The sequence below is a fragment of the Neolamprologus multifasciatus genome, chromosome 7 (assembly GCF_963576455.1).
Source record: "Neolamprologus multifasciatus chromosome 7, fNeoMul1.2, whole genome shotgun sequence".
Classification (NCBI taxonomy): domain Eukaryota; kingdom Metazoa; phylum Chordata; class Actinopteri; order Cichliformes; family Cichlidae; genus Neolamprologus; species Neolamprologus multifasciatus.
In genome coordinates, this window is record NC_140445.1 from 56,466,284 (window position 1) to 56,488,883 (window position 22,600).

Below are 22,600 nucleotides of genomic sequence, written 5' to 3' on the forward strand. Positions count from 1 at the left end.
CTTGCTGACAGCATGTGACAGTTTGTGATATCTAGGCAGTGTACATCAAAACATGATTTATGCGTGGCTCCCAAGACTTCTCTATCAGGCTGCTGCAGGTCCACAGCAGCACCCTGCCCCATCTTGAAGACCTCGTGTCTACAGGAAGGTCACTGACTCCTGTGGATGTAGGGGTTACAGTGCACACCAGAGGAAAGGAACCTACACACACTAATGAGACCTTACTCTCTTGTTTCTGGTCTTCATCACGCAGCAAAGTGGAAAATGTGTGTCTGTGTGTGTGTGTGAGAGAGAAAAACAGAAACTATGTGAGTAGGAGTGTGCGGTGCATATGTGCAATGTCTGTACGTTGTGTGTGTGTGTGTGTGTGTGCGTAAATGTGGTGAGGGGAATGGGGGAGGGGTTTTTTTTACAGCTGCTACATCCTCTGACAGCGATGTGACAGTACGTTTAGGTCTGTGCAGACAATGTGGCTAACCTAGCAGTTCTCACCACAACCTCAGTGTAAGTCACATTTCCTAAAACCTGGGTTGTATGAGACTCCTGCATAATACAATTTCTCATTAAAACTAGACCACTTTAAACTCCTGACTGCTCCTCCATTTTTCGCGTACATTTTCTTTTTGAGGGATGTATATTTTAAAACCCAGTAACAATGTTGGTATGCAACATACAATGAGAGAAATTAAGCTGTGCATAGCTGAGATCGAAATGAGGAAGCTCAGAAAGAAAGGAACAACAAAAAAACACCCACATCTCTTTAAACGTGAAGTGTACACCGTGCCCAAAGGAGCGCAAGAGAGAGAAGTCCTCTGGATAATGAATGACCAGCACTGTACCACAGATGCATTACTGTTTGGTGTGGTGCAGAGTGGAGGCATTCTTCTCATTCTAAGAAAACGCCTTGCTGGTTCATTTCCTGTTTACTGAACGCAACCCCCTTTAGTTAGTGTCCTGAAAGGCCTGTGTTTACTGGGGTTAAGCTATGCACTTTCTCCACCAGTGAGCCAAAGATCTGATCTCAACCTGCTAATTTAAGTTCCAACCTGCTCATTATGGGAATATCTTGGTCGGATTGGTCGGGCACGGCTGTGCGAGATGGGCAGGGTTGCTCCACTTTCACAACAAGCCTGGCCAACCTTCAGTACACCACACCCACTAGTCCAAGCCTTTTAGGGAGGGGTAGCAGAAGCAGAGTGGGCGAGCAAGAACCAAATAGCAGTCAAGGGCAGGCAGGACTCAGATGTGTTTTATGATGCATGACACGAGTCACTACAATACATATTATCTTCAAAGAGATGTACTAGAAGGTGTCGTGTTGTGCAACAGTTCATCTCTGTACTGTTCTAATGAATACAACATTGAAGTGCAAGTAAAGCATGGCTGTAATTCTTTTTTTAAATTACTTGGCATGTTTTCGGGTGCCCCCCCACAGACACCGCCTACAGCTCTCAGTAAACGGATCACTAAATGAGCACATGGCCAAACAGGTGCTCCTCTTCCAAACACCTGTCAAGACCTGGCTCCCCATGCCAGCCAATCAGAGGCACACTCACGGAGACATAGCCATAGCAGGGACCACATGTATCCCTGAAGGCCCCCCAACCACAGACCAACTTAGTTCTTACATGCCAGTGTAAGACGCTACAGGGTTCTGACACGGAAAAGGAAGAAAATACATGATTAGGAAGCAAAGAACCCACTTTCTCTTTTCCGCATTATGAGCAGCTTGTTAAAAGCAGCTTTAAAATGTCTCTCAAATGTTGAATCAAGCTTTGGGATTCGTACTTTTTGGAAAGTATAGTTGGCTGGACGTGAATACAGCTGAGGCTGGGATTTTCAGTAGCATGTCTGATGAAAGATACGGCCTGTTTGTTGCGGGAGAAGGTTACAAAGGCTATAGACAAGGGAACTTGTGTAATCTATTCACGAGGCCCTGAGAGGCTCACAAAGATGAGTGGGAACAAGGCCAGCTGCTATTTTCTCACAGTGGTCCAAACCTGTATTGATAGAAATTTGGCTCTTGAAATAAAAATGAGGCTGAGTGGCTGATGACAAAACCTACTGGACCCTATTGTCTGAGAGTGCATCTATAGTAAGTGTGTCCATCAGTTTGCTTTTGTCATACTTCTCTTAAAAAATATTTTCTATTGCAGGAGGCCTTGAAGCTTCCTTGTCTTGAAGAAAACATTTATCCGTCATTTCCGTCTGAGCCCTGACTAATAACCTAGTTGTTACCATGGGAAGCATTCAGCGCAGTAATTGCCTCCTCAGGTTTGCACTGTATGTTCAGCACAGAAAGCAGCAGAGCAGTTAGATCTCACCTTGCGTTCCATTTTGATACGATATCAATATAAATTCTCTTTTTGATTCAATTCTGCGCTATGACACGGACTGCTACTAAAATAAGTGAACTTTGAACAGTTTCTGCGTGTCATTAGGCATGACAGATCATCAGTTTACATCACTATGCTCAATTCTGCCTCCTAGGTTTACTTTTAAGCAGGATTTTCACATTCAACGGGTTAAAAATAAATCCCAAACTATTGCATAAGCCACCTACATCACCTGTTTCTTGAGAAGTACTTTTAGTGAGATGGGTCCAAGCAATTTACTCTGCTGCTGTGAGTCTTGGAAAACCATTTCTTTCTGATGTTCTCCCTCTCTTGTGTCAAGAGAGCTTTCTGCACTTAACTTATTCATGTACTGTACTCTACTGTACATGAATAGAAGGGAGGGTGAAAGGAGAAAGATAGTGGTTAGGTATAAAAGCTAAACTTCAAAACTGTGGGGGGGATGGCTGAAAGGAGGGCATGAAGAGGCTGTTTCTGCAGTCTCTTCTATTGTGCCTGAATCACGGCAAAAGGCTATACTTACAGTAGCTTTCACTCTTGGAAGAGCACCACCTGACCTATGACTGGTTTACCACAGCTCCAATTCAAGGCCCTCTGTGGAAAGACAGTCTGTAGTTATAAACTGGAGTACATCATGAATGTTTAATTCACGTAGTGTTTGTTCAAGCCTCCCCGTTAAAAGCCATATTTTAACGGGTTGCCGTGCCTGCGGCCTCCCCTCACCTCATTCCAGCCGGGTATCTTGGCCCGCTTGCCCTGCAGTGCTGTGAATTAGCCCTTGTGTCCGCCGCTACACTAAGCAAGGTAGCGTGCTAATCCTCATGACATCACTATTGTGTCCAGGCCGTTCCATCTAATGTGCTTATCAAAGGGCTTCTTTGAGTGTTAACGTACTAGGAAATCAGCATGGGGAGGTGGCTTATAGGAAGGCTTTTATCTACTAAGGGATATTTCTGCTCTTATATAACATCTTAACAATCTTTCAGTGCCGCCATGTTCCCTTTCCTCTCTGGTGGTGCTGTAGTCTTCACTCAAGGGGAATAAACACTTCCTCAGGTCGGTCTTTAGCCACTGTTTGAAACTGTCCAGCACTGGGTTACTAGGAATCCATTTTTCTCCATTTCCTACCGCATACTGTGAGACTAGAGCAAGGAGATTCTAGATAAGGAGTCCTCTGTAATTCCCAGACATATCTTGTTTAATCTCATGACCATTAAACATTACAGAGTGGAGTGATATCAGGATATGAGACTGGATTCATGTCCTTCCTTTAGCACAGTCCATTGTCTAGTTACTCAGTGGACAGGAAAAGCGAACAGGAGGGGGCAACTTGACTGCCTACATTACATTTTGACATTGTTCTCTTGCAGCTGTTAGAAAAACAACATAAATAGTGAGATTCAATCCCACCTGAAAGTAGTGACAATGGAAGACAACAATGAACTAAGGCCTCAAAGTCGGTGGACCATAAGTCGAAAGTGGCAATGCTTGTTAAATAAAATTGTGACAGACAGATAGACATCAGCCAAACCTCTTATATTTTACTGCAAATGATTACCTGCATTTGGTTGACTAGATTCCCAATTTAATATAGTCCATTGATTTTACTGAATGAGGAGTAATTGCTGTGCAGTGAGCAGTCCCTTCAGAGCTTTCTGCTCTGAGACTGTGGTGAATGACTGATGTGACAAAGCTATTAGCTGCCAGAGTCAGAGAGAACAGTCTCAATCAGTGGACTGCATATTTTCAGTATAGACAAGAGGGAATTAAACTACAAATTGAGGATAAAGGCAAACCAATGTCATCATTATCTACAGATTAAAAAGAATGAGAACAAGCACCCTGTGCCCACGTGAAAGTAGTGGCACACATAAAAACTGAACAAACTCTAACAAACACAAAATCCTTCAAACCATTTCAATCTCAGGCTCTTCATCTCCCGCTTTCTCTGGTCATTGAGTGGATCATTAGCTGTCAGAGCCATTGAAACCATACCCCCAACCCTGAACTCCCATTCCTGCTCGCCTCTAAAATATTCATAAGGACAATTAGGAGTTCCGATAAGGCGAGTACGAAGGGCTGGGGGGCGTGCGGCAGAGAGGGCAGGATGTGCCAGCAGGACGTCTGTTCTGCAACACTCTATACCCAGACCACAGACCTGTCCTCATCAATCTGAGACACAGCAGCCTCCCTCTTTGCTCCCAGTCAGGCCGGGCAGTCGGGGGGGAAGGTGGCACTGTGCCAGCTAACCCCCCCCCCCCATCCCAGCAGGCTTTGCTCTGTCCTCGCCCCTGGGCAGGAGGGGTTGGCTGCACAGCATGCACAATAGGAGGAGGGGGGCACAAGGGCAAAGTGATTGTTGCACGAACTAACTCACAGAAGCTGTTTTGAACGAAAGCAAGGTCACTGAAGAACATCGAGGGTGGAGTCGATGGCTTGAGGTTCTACCAATCTTTATCATAACTAGTATCGCTGTTGATCTGTAACTAGATCAAACCAAATTAGGTTGTATGACCTATTTCATGTGGTTCGTGCCACAGTTGATGACAGGTATGTGGTTTGAGCTCAGTTTTGAGGCACTATGGTACACAGAATCTGTGTTATTTGCTATGAAATATATAGTAAAGTAAAATCATGACACCACAAATGATATAAAGATCAATTAAAACTAAAAAAAAGGGGAAAAAAGGAAAACAATTTCCTGCTAAATAACAGGTACAGAAGGAAACATTTTTTTAGAGTAAATACATGAGAATAAAATGTTGAAAGAAATCATGTCCATTACATTGAACAGAAGAAATAAAATGTCTGATGACAAAGAAGTCTAAGTTAATTTCTGGTGAATAAATTCCAAGGGCAGCTAAGCCTCTGCAGTGACTTTAAAAGACCAATTCACAGAAAGCTGAAGACAGGTTGGGGTGCTTTGATGCTAGGTGCAAGAAAAAAGCCAAACAAAGTCAAAATGCATAATAATGCAATCTATTTCTTAACAATCGATCTAACAAGTTTAAAAAATACCATCTAAGCACTGGTGCCAAAAAACATGTCCATCAATAGTTATCTAGGCTTTCTGAAGGTCTTTAAAAGTTCTACTTTGGGTATCTGCTGCGTACTGACTAATTTTTAGTCCAGTCCTTATAACTCAGCATTTTCACAAGAATGCACTTCTCTTTGTTAAACCACTTAAAACTGACCAATGAGGCAGTCAAGCATAAAAAAAGACATTTAATTAAAGGGTTGAACCACTTTGTGCCTACACATAACAAAAAACTAAACAAAAAATAAATTTTATATTACATATATTTTGTATTTTTAGGCACTTTGTTACTAGCAGCCTAATGCAAAAATATTATTTTATTAAATCTATTTAAAAAAATGCCAACGAGAACACAGTTATTCCAAAATATCTGAGGAAACTGGAGATGTGGAGGACATCAGAAGACATAACAGGCCTAAAGAACTATCCACAATAGATGAAACGTATCTGAAAGTCTTGTCCTGAAGAAACGGGTGATTTAACAGCTCTGTTTTTGCCTTATATACGGCTCATGTATGTTTGAACATGTTTCAATAAACTTTACACCTATTTTTCATTTTCCTAGCAAAATAAAAAAGACATTTGTGGTGACGCTACTTTTTCACAAAAATCAGATAAAAACAACTTTTAACAAGGAAATTAATAAAGTATAAAAATATAACTCTCTCCTTAGTTAACTGAAGTGTGTTCAGTTGAACACAATTGAAACCCTTGAGTCCTAGTAAGCTCACTGGAAAGTACTGTTTAGAATAAGACACAGTGTCTTGTGGTCCTTGTTGTTGTTGTTGTTGTTGTTGTTGTTGATCTCTTTTCATTAGATGCTTACTAAAAGACCCTCCGTTTGAAATGACACATATGCGACATAGTTGAGAGGGTGGAAAAAGAGCTCTGACGTCAATGAGGCACGACATGTGCCAAAAGCAAAAGTCTCTTAGCAGTAACCTGGTAACAGGAATCGCATACACACACAGCCGAGTCATAATAAAACAATGAGACGTAGTACATGATGGATTTAAAATGCACAGAAAAACAGTGCTTGATTATGGAGTAAAGCCAGTCAGCAATTCAAAAGACAACTACAGAAAAGGGATACTGCTGGTTACCCAATAATCAAATTACATTTCAAGATGCCGTTGGGTAACAACTACTTAAAGTATCAGTTCCACAGCAGAGTACACGTGTTAGAGAGTCACCTATAGCTTAACCATATATCTGCATGAGCATTGTAACATGTGTTTTATTACACTTAGAAAACGACAAAAGAAGACCGCTGACCTTTTTTCGCTAAAAGCCCAGAGGAAAAGGAGTCCTTGTCCTATAAAAAGTGGCACTTCTGAAACACAGCGTGTTGCTCGCAACAGAACCATTAATACTGCTCACTGTGGCATGAGAAGACCTTTCAGAAAACTCTCATCAGACTCCTTCGTGAGAGATATGAAGACATCAAGTGGCATAAGCTAAGTACTTATTTAGATAGAGTTTACTTTTACACTTTGCCCCACATTGGGTATCTCTACTCTAAATATACTGTAGACTCTCTGAGGCTATAAAATTTACAACCTCTGTTGGAACTATAAATGTATCAGAAGTATTCTAGTAGTCCAAAATAAATCGTCCGCTTTTACTATAAAATGTGTGAGTTTATTTTTATCTCATCCCACTGCACTAATCTGAAAATAACTTCTTATCTTGTATGTATATAACAGTTAGTATGTTGGCTCTGACACTCAACAAAAATTAACTGTAGAGCCGACCTGGCCGGAAACACAGGCCCAAAGGTTAAATGTCTGCCCTCAGATACAACCCCCCCCCCCCCCCCCCCCCAAAAAAAAAAAACCACACTGTGCACACAGACAGGAAGAAGTGCATCATCTTAACAACACTGTTTGTTTATATGTATGCCAAATGAAGAGGCGATAATGGGATTTCAGAAATACTAATTAATGGCTGCCTTTGTTGCTACATTATCAACATTATCAACCTCTCCAGAGACAACAGACTGACTGACAGGTTTCATATTTATGTGGCAACAAGGAGAAGACACTAAAATAAAAACGAAAAAAATAAATAAATTTTCATTATTACAATGCAGTATCACCGAAAACTTCTATTAACTCAAAACAAAAACTTCCAAAACACAATAACATCATATTTAGGTTGGTCTGCAGTATTGTATGTGACCTACAGTTATTAAGTATAAAAAATAATTTTAATATCACTTCAATAAGTCATAGAAGCCCCAAACTACATGTATTTTTTTTCTGTAATATTAAAAATGGGCTGGCTGAAAAGTTCACATATATTGAAAAGCCCTGGAAAATCAACATCAACCCAATAAATCTATGTCAACAGCAATGACATTTGATTTAGCTTAAAAGGGATATCTCATCACTGCTGCTGTGAGGTCTGTGGCGAAACACCAAAAAGGATGATGATGGTGCAGATAAAGGGTAAAGTAGAAAGATACTGGTGAAGGGCTGAGGCAGATATTGAGCTTTGCAGAGAACTGAGAATGAAGTCATTAAACCGGTCTATTTATTTATTCCTTTAAATAGCGCTCATTGCAGAGAACACAGCAACTTGTGCTTGTTTTGCCTCTTTTCAGACAACAGGGAAATTCATGCATAAAAACTTTGACTGGTGTCAGGTACAAGTAATTATCCAAACAACAATTAAAACTCAACACCTAATCATGCATCTGTTCAGTAACTAGTATTACTGAATGGCTATCTGTTCACTTAATATAGCCACCCGACACTTAGCACAAACATTGCGTTGTTGAAAATAAAATTCTACACTAATTCAATTCTCCCCAATTCTAAATTTCAGTTAAGTAAATATATCTGTGTAGCTGAACTTGAATGACTTATGTTACAATTGCAAAACTGACCATATACCATTCAAAATACCACCACCTGTTTTTCTAACCTGGAGAAATTCTCTCATTTTCCAAACAGAAAAGTATGCTATGTGTGTTAGCGTGTTGTGAAAAAGACTCTTTTTCATCGGTATGAATAACTTTCATAATGTGTACGTGTGTGGGCAGCACATACCTATTACTATATTACTTAAGTGACCAATGAATGAACAGTGCAATAACTGCAGTATCCACCAAACACATTTTGTAGCCTATGAGATAATACCTGAGAGATAAAGAAACAAGCAAGTATCGTAGGGCTAAAGAAAAAGCATGAATAGAAATAAATAATCATTTTATTGCCCTTAAAATATGTTTGGATATAAAACTTTTGGATGTCTAAAAAGAAATTTATATTAATGTGGGTTTTTTTTTTTATTTAAACACTGTGACATAAAACATAAAAATCACACTACCACATTTCTGTCACACTATGAAATTCCTGAAGAAACTAGAATTTTTATCTCTCTATTGTCTCCACTAATCAGCCAAGTTGCAGCAGAAGTTGCAAAGAAATTCATGCTGTTGCAGTAAAGCTGACTTTTAATCTTTTCAATTTGTGTTCAAAAGATTTCAATTACACGTGTCAGAAATCGTGTGCTCAGACCGCTCTAAATGCTTGGTTTTTCAAAGGGATTTTTTTAAACTCTTAGCTCTAATTGACATCAAAGATAGGTGATGGCCTTAATATAGTCTGCTTGCACAAGACGGCCAATCACTTGGAAGTTGGCTTAATTGAGCTTGTTTCAGACCAAGGATGAATTAAGGGGCTGCACCAAGGCCCACTAGAGGGTAAATCAGGAATAAGGAATGATGTAAATCTAGAATAAAAGTGCAGAAACAGAAATTAGCATAATAGGAGCACTTTAAATTATGACCATAAATGTGTTTAGTGAGGTTAAAACTGTCCTTGACCTTGAACTGCTATTTCTAATCAGTTCATGTCTGAGTCCAAGTGGATTTTTGTGCTAGATGTGATAAAATACTTCCAGGTGATCGATTCTAATTATTTGCAAGACTGGGATCGACATGAGGTCAGAGACCTTGACCTTTGACCACTAAAATTAAAAATTTTCATCCTTAACTCCAGGTGAGCTAATCCTACCACGACTGCCGCCAGTGCAGAAGCATGAAATATAAATTTACTGTTAACTAACATTTCAAGGTCTCTCTATAAACGTGAAGCTTCTGTCAGAGTTTTGTGCAGTATGTATTCACCTATTCACTCTAAATCAAGTATACCACACTTTACTGCTATTTTCTGAGATGTGAGGCTTTACTTTTATAAATTAAGATTCATTTTGAAATTAATACGTCGAGATATAAAAACATGCACTTTCAACAGTGCATGTTGCTCAGCAGCAATCTACACGACACATAATTGGCAAGACATCATCTTGAGTAAATCATGTAGCACTAATAGCAGTTTAAAGCACAATTATAAATACACGCTCAGGACAAGCTGCCTCTGGTACTTGGAGCAGTTTCACCAATTCACTCTGATATTCAAGTATTTGTTCTTGCTGTTAAAACCAACACAAATAATCTGCGCAGCACAATATCCTAGACAGACTTCAGAGTTGACTGAGTGCTGATCTATTAAATATTTGCAAGGCTAAAGCTCTTTTCTCTCATAAATATTTGATCAGTAATTCTGGTGATGAAGGGTGAGAACAAATTCAAATGCAATTTGTGTTGGGCTTTTTTCCCCCATGTAAAACAAATAAAGTATTAAACAAAGCCGGAGCCACAGCCTGACTTTGTTAACACATTTGCTAAAGTAATATATTTTTTCAATTTTAATCTGAGCACCTGATCTGATCTGTCTGATCTCTGATCAGCTCTTTGGAAATTATTTATTCCGTCAAAAAGTCAGAAGTCGTTCAAAGATAAAAATCACCGCTTTTTTAAGTGTAGTTTGAAGCGTTCATTTTTAAGAAATGTCTGTAAAAAAAGGAGCCTTCTTTGAGTAAAATGACTCTCCGCTATTTCTCCACTCTCATAAAGTAATAAATAAGAAATCACATTCACTGAGTGGAGGCTTAAGACAGTTTTCTGCTTGTTTTTTTTTCTCTGTTCTTCCATCTCCCTTCCTTAATTCCCCCATCCATACACCCCCGGCCCATTCCCCAGCCTCCATTTCCAATGAGCCACCAGCAGGAGGATAATTGATCAATCATGCTAATTGAAGAGTCTGGACAGCTAGACCACCATAGCAGATGTGCCAATTTGCATTCATTAGGATAGAAATGAGCCTTAATCACTGCTCAGCCTTTGATTGACGAACATAAATATCTCCTGTCTGAAACTCCCGGTGCCCATTCAGCCCAAAGCTTTTCAAGGGATTCATTCTATAACTGGTAATAATATTTATTTTGCTTTGAGCTGTAAATCACAGAAAGAAAAAAAACACTTGCGAGGCACAGCTCATCACTTAATGCAATGATCGTCTCCATCTTTTAAAGTGTAACACGCAGAATGAGGGACATGAGGAGAAATTAAACCTTGAATTGTGATAAATGCCTGCGTAGCTTTTGTCGTCGCGAAATCTACAGCACACAATGTGTGACATTCAGTAATGGTCAACATTTACATACCTTATTAATACAGCTCAGTTTATGACAAAAGTTCATAGTGATCATGAAATAAAGCCTAATGGAAATTACCTGATAATTCTGTGCTCATTTCCTCTCACTGTACTGGTCTTGTGAGACGGGGGGACTGCTCGTTCATAAATACAGAAGGAATTGTCCCTTTCTCCCCGAGTCACAATAACAATGGCCACCTCTCTTTATTATGAGTAAGATAAGCAGAATTTCCCTATGAATGATCTCACGCTGTTTATTCTCAGAAACCATCAGAGTAAAAGACATGAAAAGGAGCGCTAAAAAGTCACTTCTTTGCATATAGCACTCTCCGGGTATTTAAAAGGTATCGGTATTTCACTCCGAGCGCATTTCCTGAAATTTGAATATAGTCTATTCACAACCTTGATTTCATGAGATTAGAATTAAGTGTCAATTAATGTTTATTCCATGTGCCTACAAACCTGATTAATGCTAACCTATACCATATACCTTAATTGCATCGAATTGCTTAAATAGGGGACAGATTGATGCCAAATTATGCCTGTGAAGTTAATATCTTATTTCAAGGTTTCTCCTGGAGAGACACAGGGATCTTTCTGTGTGCAGAAACACAGCGTGAGGTTATAGCAGAGCACAAATCTCATTAGCTCCACAAGCGGAGACGAGAGTAAGACTAAATATTATTAGATTAATCTAATGACTAACGGCAGCATTTTCATTTGTGGAATAAACAGAATTCAATAAGTAACACAATAGAAACAACACCATGGAAACTTCATTCAGGAATACCCTACTTAGTCCACTGTTACATTGAATAACCCTAATGCATGAGAATACGCTGAGACAACATGCTAAATAAGTCGCCTTTATTTACAGTAAGAGACATTGCTGGTAGTCACTCAGGCCATGTGATTCTGGCAAAATTATTTATTAACAAATTAAAACAGTAGCTTGTATAAAAACACCCACCTGTCTTTAATAGTAAAAGCGGTGAAAGGTTGGTTTGATGCACACAGGTGAATTCATAAAACGACAGATTTTACACCACTGCTCACCCTCGCCTGGAGTGACGGTAAGGTTAGCACATGCAGACAAGAACTACCAAAACACACACACACACACACACACACAACCAGGGTAGAAAAATCTGAGCCTACTGCTCTGCTTTGGACTGCGAGCCAAGTTTGAGACAAAGTCCATAGCCCTCCACTGGGTTATCAAACTGTGGCCAAGGCATGCATCCATCTGTGGAAAACATGGAGACTGTTCTCCCACACTGCACAGCCCAGCCTTTATCTACAGATGGTACTACTGAGCAAGAATGTGACCTTTGATTTGGTTTCTCACATGGAAAGGTCTTACCAATGAAAAGTGGGTGAGCATTTTTCTTTCCTCCAAAACAGGACAAATGAGCACATGGCTGTTTTTATAGCAAAGACTTGTTTAACACAATTTAAAAATTTAGATAAGTGTCCCGTGTAAGTGCCCTCATGTGAGGCCTATTTCAGTAGATAAATGAGGAAGGGGTGGATTCTTCCCATTATTATAAATGCATCAGCTCCTCTGTGTAGTGTACAAGGATTTGTACAGCTGTGGTGAAGCACAAAAGCTGGGAAAGTGCTCACCAGCAGAGACGGTCAAAAAAACAGCCGAAATTAGGCTTTCTCTTAAAATATGATCAGATCCGAGCGGGAACTTGTGGGACTGGAAAATAAAGCCAGCACAGAAATGCAAACAAAGCTGCAGTTCCTGAAGTGGCCACTTTTACAGTGGAAATAAACACAGTTTTGGCCTCAAAAGCTTATTTTCCCCTTCATTATGACTGAAACCTCTACATCACCCTATCACAGTTGAGATAGATCCCACCCCCTCACTACCCAGAAATGAACAAGCAGTTAAGAAAATGGATGGATGACAAACTGTTAAATGTATGTATTATGAGCTGTTGACAGGTAAGAGCCACCCAGGCAGCTAGTTAGCGAAACACGCCTCCCCACTGCATAACAAATAACATGGCTCAGTTGTGGATAATTGTGTTAAATGCAGGGGCGGATCTACTGTGTTGGCATGTGGCTTAAATTGTAACACATGCATATGTGTAAAGAAATGGCTTTGATTTTGCCACCCCATCTGATTTCCATGCCACTCTAAGAAGGTTTCTCTAGATCCGCCCCTGGTTGAAAGCTAAGTGAAGTTCTAGTAAGTTCTAGTACGTTTGCTAGAATTAGCAAATAACTTAGCAATCCATCAAATATGATCATTTCTGGCTAATGAATGATTAAAACAATGACAGTCATAATGCTAAAACTGGCACATCAAAACGGGAGTTCATGGGTGACGTCAAAGTGGCTAGAACTATCTTCTACATGTATATATACAGTCTATGATTGGGTCATAGCCTCCACACATTATCAGGCTCCTCACACACAGCTCTCTGAAGAATGAATAGTGAGACAGTGTGTTGATGCTGTTAAGTGGACTGGGTTGGTTACTTCAGCTCTGTTTCACATCTGAACCCTGACCACACAGCTCGCAGGCAGAAGGGCATTTGTTATAAACTGCAAAGACGCTGGCCGAGTGAGCCGGGACAACGGTGGCTTGTTCTCGCCTTTTATACAGCGGGGCAGCTTGATGGAGTCAGCCAGCAGTACTAGGTGGGAAAATCAGCAGGAGAACAAAAAATGTACATTCCAATTACATAATCCTACATACATCTGCAGACCGCAGATATAGAGCGTGGTGTGGATTGACCCGGCTGATACGTGGTGGAAAAAAAATCCCATGACTCTCAGTGCAAGGTGTTTGCGGGAAGTCTTCGTTGTAATAAGACAGCCTCCAGAGTCACAGCAAAAGCAAAACTATGGTCACTGTTATGTAAGGAAAGTATTTATGTATTTTTTATGCAGGTGAGCCCTTGCTCTGCTCTGAGGGCCCCTGATGGAGGAGTGACTGCATGAGTGTACGGATGCCAGAACACTCTTGTGCAGCTCTGCCAAGCAGGTAATTCACAAGCAGCAGCAGTATAAATAAAAGATAATGGGCCACAGCTGACTCCTTTATGCTGCATGTAATTTCACTAATTCCTCCAAGTGAAAGTCTTTTTTAAACTGGCATTCTTGATTTTTTTTTCTATCCATTCTGGCCCATTTTAAACTCTTAATGTCTCTTAATAGTGCAGGAGTAATAAAAATGCTATATGTTTTAGTGGGCAGGTGGCAGTAAAAAACAGAGAATTGGGATGTAGCAGTTTGCATGGTCTATTAAAAAGTGTCTTGCTGCAGAAAATTATCATCTAAGTCTATTTCAAATAATAGCAATAAAGATTAATGGGCAACTTCATACTGAGAGTGTGGATTCCATCAATAGGCATTAACATACATTGTGTGTGCTTTCATCTAGTCAGAATGAAGATACCGGCCTCTTAAAGCAGATCTTGAATAAGCTGAGAAACCACACATGTGCCAATGCAAGATGTTTGGAACAGGATGTATCCCTAATTATTCTCATTTACTTTGGCTTTTATGCTTTTGGCTGACAGTTTTGTATGCTGGCATAACAAGTGGCTTACTCTTCCGCTAGTTGCTGGGCATGCAGGAGCTGCCAGGAAACCCAAGTGCTTGTTGAGTTTTATAAAGCTGTATGGAATGTACTAAACACTGTATTTCTCTGAAAAAAATACTGCAGCATTGGGCAAGCTAACTGTGTGTACTGAGGAGTAGCCAGAGAGCTGTGCCCTGCAGGTACAGTATCTATGGGAAACAAGGTTAGCAATGGTGGTCGGCAGCTACTGTGTGCATGAGTGTGCAGAGATAGGTTTTCCACGTCAGTTGATGGGCCTAGGAGAAGCTGAACTTATCAGAGAGTGCAGACCTCCTGTGCCCTATCTGAATGGTGACTAGAAGGAAACTGCTATTTGTTCCTGACAGCACTTACAAACCAAGCCAATGGTTATCAAGGAATACATACGTCTTTTAAAGTGGAAGCCAAGCATAAAATAATTTAGCCTGCATAAACCCGAGGATATGTTTTGTATAACAAATAATACGGAAGATAAACTACATACTCAGTGTGAGGTTAAAATGGCATGGTGTGAAAGAAGTTTTTTATTGCAAATTAAGAAAGCAGTGCTTGCTCACCTCTACAATGTCAGAGTTGGTTCTGCTCTCGTGGGGCTCGTTGTACTCTGTGTATTTCAGCAACACTTTGTCCATGTCTGTGCTGGCGTACTGGAACAGTTTGTTAGAGCTGTTGAAAATGATGAGGGCGATCTCACAGTCACATAGTACGCTCAGCTCATAGGCCTTTTTCATCAAGCCAAACTTCCTCTTTGTGAAGGTAACCTGAGGAAACACAGAAAGCAGCCAACGGAGAACATTTTTATTTGTACACACAGTTTGGTTTAATTTGCACTTTAGCATTCTCATTACAACGAAAAGCTGTAGTCGGTAGTTGCTGTGTGATTATTAGTGGTAAAAGGGGTATTTACATATTTTTTTTGAAATACATTTAAAATCTTCACGTAAATGCAGAGAAGTACTATCAACAATAATAATAACAGCCACTGTCAGTGTTGTCTGTAAAACTGCTAGATACTTCTGCATTAAGCCCTGTAAGCAGCGTATAATCGATCCAGGTGGATCTTATAAAGGAATGTTTGTATGTAAACTGTCCATGTGCTAAATAGCTGATATTTCAACATAAATACAACACTTGAGTGAACTGCAGCAGAGATGTATAGTAGAAAAAAACATTAGAAACAAGCATGGTAACACAAGATAAGAAAGGCAACAACACTGCTGTAAACAAGGTGACAGATAACAAATTCATTTCTGCTTTAGTAACAACTGAAATAACATAGTGCATATCTGAAATGTCTAGTTATCGGGCCAGAGGTCAGGGTTAGAGCCACGAGTCAGTGAGCTGAGTCAGAGCTTTGGCAACAACAGGGGTCCATACATTACTGTAGCCCCTGTCTCCATATACGGAAAGCTATCTCTGTAGTGCAGCATAAGCCTTGTAACACGAGCCCTCAGATGGGACTTTGGGTCATACATCACTCCAATGGTAACGCAACCCTCTGCAAAGTGACTTTCTGTCCTGTAGCTCTGCAGCTCTGTCTCTGTGGTCACTCACACCAATTCACATGTGTCATTATGTTACACTACCTCTTTACAGTAAGCTACACTCATTTCTCAAACTAAAAACGTTATTAGTGAGGAAACTGGACACAAATACAGCCGTTGTCTCGCTTGTGTGCAGAAATCTGTTTTGGAAATGCGTTGCTTTTTTTAAATCTGACTTTTCAGAGCATATGTCTTGTCAAATTGTGGCTTGAGAATGTGCTAGTAAAAGCTGCGCTCAGAGCTTTCCGTCTTACAAAGCAGTGCACGGGGTCTATATCCTCCATCAGTTTTACTGACCTACTAAGAGAGGAGTTGAGGAGATGAGCTTGCTTTGTTCAACTTTAATTGGTCACAGCTCGCGGCTATACCCTCATTTTAACTGGTATAATGCAGTATAATCTTATGTGTTGCATAGTGTATGTGTAACCGCTAAGGCAGCGGGGTCACTACAGCTGTGATAAATGAATTTTAAATCTTCCACGCTACAGGTAATTACACTGGATCATTATTCCTGTTATAGACACACCGGAGCCTGACCTGCTGTCATTTTCTTTTCACTGCACAAATGTTATTCAAGCTCATATGACAAAACAAAATTCTAACATCTTAAAATCACAAGGTTTAAGTACAGGAGAAGCTGAACCAAATAACATGTTTCCTTACAAATCACAGTTACAGAGTGTTTGAGTGAGTTTGGCTGACAGGGAAAAAAAGCATTTTCTCAAGGTGGACACACAGTGGGGGATCAAGCCGGGACCAGCCTCTTTCTACCTAGTTGGTGTTGTAACCACCTGATACTAGTCTCCTCTGATTAAACACCAGCGATGCCCACTCGCTCATTTACCCGCTTGCGTATTTGTTTGCCTAACCAACTGGAAAGCAGCGACTGTCATGCGGGAAAACGATTAACAAATTGTATGCTTTTTAGCAGATGAATGTGGCTGTTAAGCCATGGAGATGTCACCTTTCAGCAGGAAGCCCAGGATGAGATGCTGAGCGAAGACTTTGTTCCACCTGGATGCATGGCTGTGCTGAGTGCAGAGCTGCTGACCCAGGCATCGCTTCATTTCAACCTCAGCAGCAGTACTGAGACCTGGTCCTTGCCCCAGCCACAGACAGAGTAACTCTACAAGAGCTAGCTACTGCTCACACTTCCATTAAAATGTGACAAGCATATTATTCTTCTGTACATACACACTATTTTGTAACTGATTGCCCTATTTTTATCCTTTTGTTAGAACATGTAAGACGTCCATCTAAATTTGATGGGTCACAACGCAAGAAAAAAAAAAAGGTTTGGGGCATATGGACCAGCATTCACAAATGCACAAACCTCAATCCACCCCCATCTTTTCTGGGGTGACTGGTGCGACAGTGGAAAACCACAGACATCCTTGAGGTCAAGTGGGAGGTTCAATGGCAAAGCTTTCCTATGCTTCACCGAGTCAAATACACCCACAAACACACTCGATGCGGTTTTAGCATTTTTTCGAACCGCTCCTGCAGTAAGATGTGGTGACAATTTAGTCTAACTCCCTGACTAATTCATGTAATTCACAGCGACAGGATTAGCCTCAGTATTGTAAAATTCTACACCACACTGTACCAATGCATCTTACAGTTGTTCACAAAAATCGTATGCCGTGGCGAAAAAAGACAGGCCACATTTAAACTTCCAACACATTTAAGTGATCCCAGCTTTCTATGCTTGATAAGGTCATTTTAACAGCTCACACAATACCCAGCAGATCAGTGAGCCTCTGCCACACTGAAAACTCTCTGATGTTTTAAGAAGCTCTCTCAATGTCTAGATAAAGTAGTAATTCCACTCTCAATTCACACTTTCTGCATTTCTACCTTCTTCCCAAGAGCCCCACCACCACAACCTATGTTTATAGAGCTTTAATTGAGGTAGGTAATTTACTTTTTATTTTTTATATTTTTATAGCAGACCAAACTAAATGCTGCTGCAGTTCTATCTTTCCCTAAGCGATAGCAAGTTCAGGTAATGGGGAAACCTTCTTTGGAACGGACAAAATCATACTCGAGGGGTAAATTTAAAAAACTGCATATGAACGGCAACAAGTAAATTTGGTCTCATCAGCAATACAGTGGCCTGTTTGTTAAAAACAATTATAGACCTGCTTAGCTGGTAAAATGCAATGGAAAGTTTAACTGCACAACGTATAGACCTTTAGTGTAAACATACAAGCATGGGTCTGTCACGTTTTACTGCTGTATTCGGTTTATGTTTTATTGTCTTCAACATTCACAAGACAGGCTCTGCCACGGAAACTTGTGTAGCATATAAGAGCATATGCTACAACAAACTCCAATACACACATTCACACAGAACTGACTTGTCAATCAAATGGTCTATCAATGTCTGTCCGCAGGCAGAGGTGCCAAGATGACAAACAAGACATCTGGGACTGAGAGTGCAGCTGTGACTGGAGCATGGCAGGAGATGCCTGAGTCACTAACACCTTCAGAGGGGTGAGGAGCTAGCGGCCTTATTAGAACCTCATGTCACCTCTGACAGCCCCCATGGCAGACATGAGAGCGGCCTTCAGAGACAGTGAAGTCTGGCACCAGCTGGCAGAGTGACCCAGGCCCTGTGGCTGCTGCCCTGGCTCCGCAGTGGCAGAGTGTGTGGGCTTAGGAGATGAGCCAGGGCCACTGTGACTGTCTGCCCGGATCAGCTCTCTCTGAGAGAGAGGACAGCCCGAGGAACCCCATGTGGACATTCGAAGGCACAATGGGCTAATCCAGTGGGTGGGATTGACCTTGAAACCTACAGTAGCTGTGACGGATCCTGTTTAGCGGAGACGATGACATGCAAGGTAACAAAATGTAAGTAGGTTTCCTGGAAATATCTCTAATCAATAACAAGAATGATGCATTTAACGGATAATTAATTTGTTCTGTTTATTGAAAACTGTAACGGAGATTGTGTGTTGTGTTCAATATACTCTAAGTAAACCTGCTGCCCTGTCTAAAACCAAGACGAGATCAGCTAATTAATGGACACGAGCACTATTTCCACTTTCCTTTTGGACTTTCACACACCAAGCAATAAAGAGATGATGCAACAAATAACAGATTCATCTAAAAGTACAACCTGTCTGTAACGCTTTGTGCTACTTCATGCTTCTGCATCACAGTTTTAATAAATCCACGTATCATCTTAAACAAAGAAAACAGTGCAGATGCAGTGGCTCTTAAATTTAACACTTTTCTTCTGTTCTTTCCATTGTCTATCAACAAACTCTTTAAGTGTCAAAAATATATATCAATTAAAAAAAAATATATAACAATGACTGCTCAGAACTTCAGGACTGAGTGAAAGCTGAAAAAGAGGCGCTATGTGCTGTGTTGCTCCCTGGAGAGTAAGTGAGAGAGTCTCTGCTTGCCTACAGGCATTTGACGTGCTGGAGCAAAATCCAAAATGAGCCACAGCAAGGGCAGGCAACCCTCCACCCAGCAGCAAAATCATCAAACTTTTAATGACTTGGACAATTACCCCCAGTGAGCCTGCTTAATGGCATCCAGAGGACGTCACTAGACACTGCTCGATAGGCCTCACCAACATGTACACTAACTTACGAGACTGATGCATACCTTGGCTTCTTCACTACTGTTCTCCCTATAGTTTCACAAAAATCACAGCTGCTTTGGGAAGAAGGTAAAACGCACTGAATTGGCTCAGTGCTCTTGGCCCTACTATTGTTATTTTGTAAAGAACATGAGTTCCAAACCTCTGAAGTCTGAAAGAATAACAACTTTCTATTGTTGAAGACTAAATGTCATTACTGGTCCGTCCAGTCTTCTAGAAACTCAAAGTAAAAGAGGAAAATATAAGAACCTTTCAATCTGCACATGATGCCTGTACCTGTCTGTGTCTCAAAAGGTAATAATTGCTGTGAATACATCAAATCAGAAGAATCGTGCAGGTTGTTATCTTGCATTCATTTGCAATCAGTAAAGTCGGTCTAGCTGATGACTCTACTGCTGCCATCATTTAGCCAAGCCATGGAACAGAAACTGGCTCTTTGCAGTTGTACAGTAAGCATTATACGACCTCAGTTTGCTCCATGTCTCATTCTCCAGTGCATCTCTGCCAGGTCAAACAGCAGAAAGCGGCACAAAAATACTCCACCCTACACATGATGTATTAAACAGTTACACATCAATTTGTCATACATGCACAACACACTTCATTAGAATATAAACCTACCTGCGAAGTTCACAGCTTGCACTACGCTGTAACTACTTACCTTCTCAGCCTGTGTCACACACAGTGTTATAAATCCTGAAGGGTTAACAGCCCTCCTAAAACACTTGCAGAGACAATGCAAGGGAGCCCCTGTTGTCCTTACACAACATCCTCTATAGAAATACTGTCTAATTAGTCCACTTAAGGACCTCTTTCATTTCAGTGTTACACTATGGAAAACTAACAGCAAAGATTTAAACTGTCTCCTGACAATGGGGAACATATGCTAATGGCTATTCCCCCTTGGTTAGGAGCACGCCCAAGGGAGATGGCACTGTGCGCTTCATGGCCCACGGAAAAAAAAAACGAGAGAGAAAAAAAAAAAGCCACACGCATACATCACCTTATACCAAAGCTTTATTTTAGCACAGCCTATTGTCACAGCAGATTCTCTGCTGAGCCAGCTAAAACCAAACTAAATGCTAAATGTAAGCTGAAATGCCTGCATGCTGCTGATAAACTTTCTCACAAATTATCCAGTCAGACATTTAAAATCTGATGCAAACACTAGACTTTGGACGGCATGTTAATAATAAGCTCTTCAGCTTTACTTTCCTGTAAAACAACACTGCAAAATGTGTCCCCTCATATATGCAGTGCAAAGAATGGATCTTCTGAAGAGTTAACCTGCTCGCCTAGCAATCAGAAAACGACCTGTTTTCATATAACTTTATGTTCGTTTTTTTCCTTCATGTCACAGGTCACTGAATAGAGCTTGGATACCACCAACAAGCTTAGACAGATTCCCCTAACACCCGCCTATTTGGAACCCACCCAGAACCAGGTGTAGTGCTGATAATTGGCCCACACTGTGGAATTTTTTTTTGCACTTGACTGAACTGCTAGCCTCACAGATAGAAACATAGTCAAAGTACCAACTGCATATTACCACATAATTAATCATGTTTAGCCGATGTTAACCAGATGCGTTCTATCTAGATACAGGAAACCTATGTATCGGCGTTAATTGGTATAATTTGTCAGAAACAGTGCACATGCTTCCTTAACTTAGCTCTTAAATCATAGGGAGCGTAGCTAAATAAGACATACCATTTCTGCTATAGATATCTGCACCTGTTATTCATGTTTCAAACAGACCCAGGCTGTTTTTTACTGTTTTGCTGTTTAGGAGTTTATATTTAACATGAGCAGACAGAGTGAATTCCAGCTCTTTCCCGCTTTGTGGCTAGTCGGGACCAGCGAGGCCAAGGCAAAGAAGGGTGCTGTGTGTCCTTCTGACCCACCCTACAAATGAGAGGGTGCTGTGGTGCAGTGGCTGCTCCTAATTACTACCAAACAGCTGCAAACACACAGGGCTACAGCAAAGGGCCCCAGCCATACTGCCGGGCCAGGGGACAAGCCCTACAGTGTGGGAAGGCCACAGGCAGCCCGCTGCACTTCTTGCAACACTCAGTTCACTCCCACGCCATGAGGCCCCCGCTGCGGCCCAGAGCTGCTGCTGCCTCATCAACTTCTCTGGTTGAAATTGCAGGGTGGCAAGGGAATCATGTCTGTAAATGCGACCGCACTGACAAAGAAATGTCATGGTCCCTGTTCAGCTGGCTGGGACTTTGGGGAGGGAGGTATGTCTGTTCAGATCCTTGCACACCATGACAGCTGCTGAACTTTTCCAAGAAGGAAAACAGAGAAAAACTGTAACCGTCAGATAGATACAGAGAAGCATGTAAAGATACAGAAGCATCTTTTAACACAGTCTTAGATTAGACACAGACAAACATAGATATAAAGATGAACTGTTATCTCTGTCCCACTCACCTGCCTGTTCCTTTCGTCCATGATCCTCGTGATCTGTATCTTCTTTCGCCCCATGGCTGTCTCCTTTCCTGGTTCTCTGACACCTCGACAATATCAGAAAAACAACACTCGTTCTTCCTCCTCTCTCCTAGCACATTGTGCAAAAGTCTCTCTTCTTATATTGGCTCTCACACTTCTCAAGACACTCTTTGTTCTTCAGCAGACCACACCAGGATCTGAAAGAGGACCAAAAGAGAAAGAGAAAAACTGAAAGTTAATATGACACCCAACAACATCTCCCAAAGTACCAGAGGGTTCTGCATTTTGTACTCAAGCACATACAGAAACTATGAGACCTGCATAGCGTGCTGTTATCTCTTTGACTGCTTCAATTGTTCCACAGCTGAAATCACTGAAAGGCAGGTTCATCCTAAATGGGAAGGAACTATTCAAGTCTCCTTGACATTTATTGTGTTTTTTTCCAATTAGAAGCTCATATTTTGAAAGAACAGTTTGACATTTTATTAGGTTTTATATTTTTCTGACAAAG

At 40.9% G+C, this 22,600-nt stretch overlaps 1 protein-coding gene across 8 annotated transcripts in view; it reads right to left on the reverse strand.

The window, feature by feature from the left end:
- The window catches only part of mef2aa (myocyte enhancer factor 2aa), a 63,193-nt gene that overhangs the window by 18,897 nt on the left and 21,696 nt on the right, over positions 1–22,600 (reverse strand). For all 8 annotated transcript variants that reach the window (XM_085164461.1, XM_085164467.1, XM_085164462.1 and 5 more), the window contains 2 exons: positions 22,072–22,286; positions 15,033–15,236 (listed from right to left, as the gene is read on the reverse strand). In XM_085164461.1, the coding sequence (XP_085020587.1) occupies positions 15,033–15,236; positions 22,072–22,125 (258 nt within the window). In that variant the 5' untranslated portion in view covers positions 22,126–22,286. The remainder of the gene's footprint in view (positions 1–15,032; positions 15,237–22,071; positions 22,287–22,600) is intronic.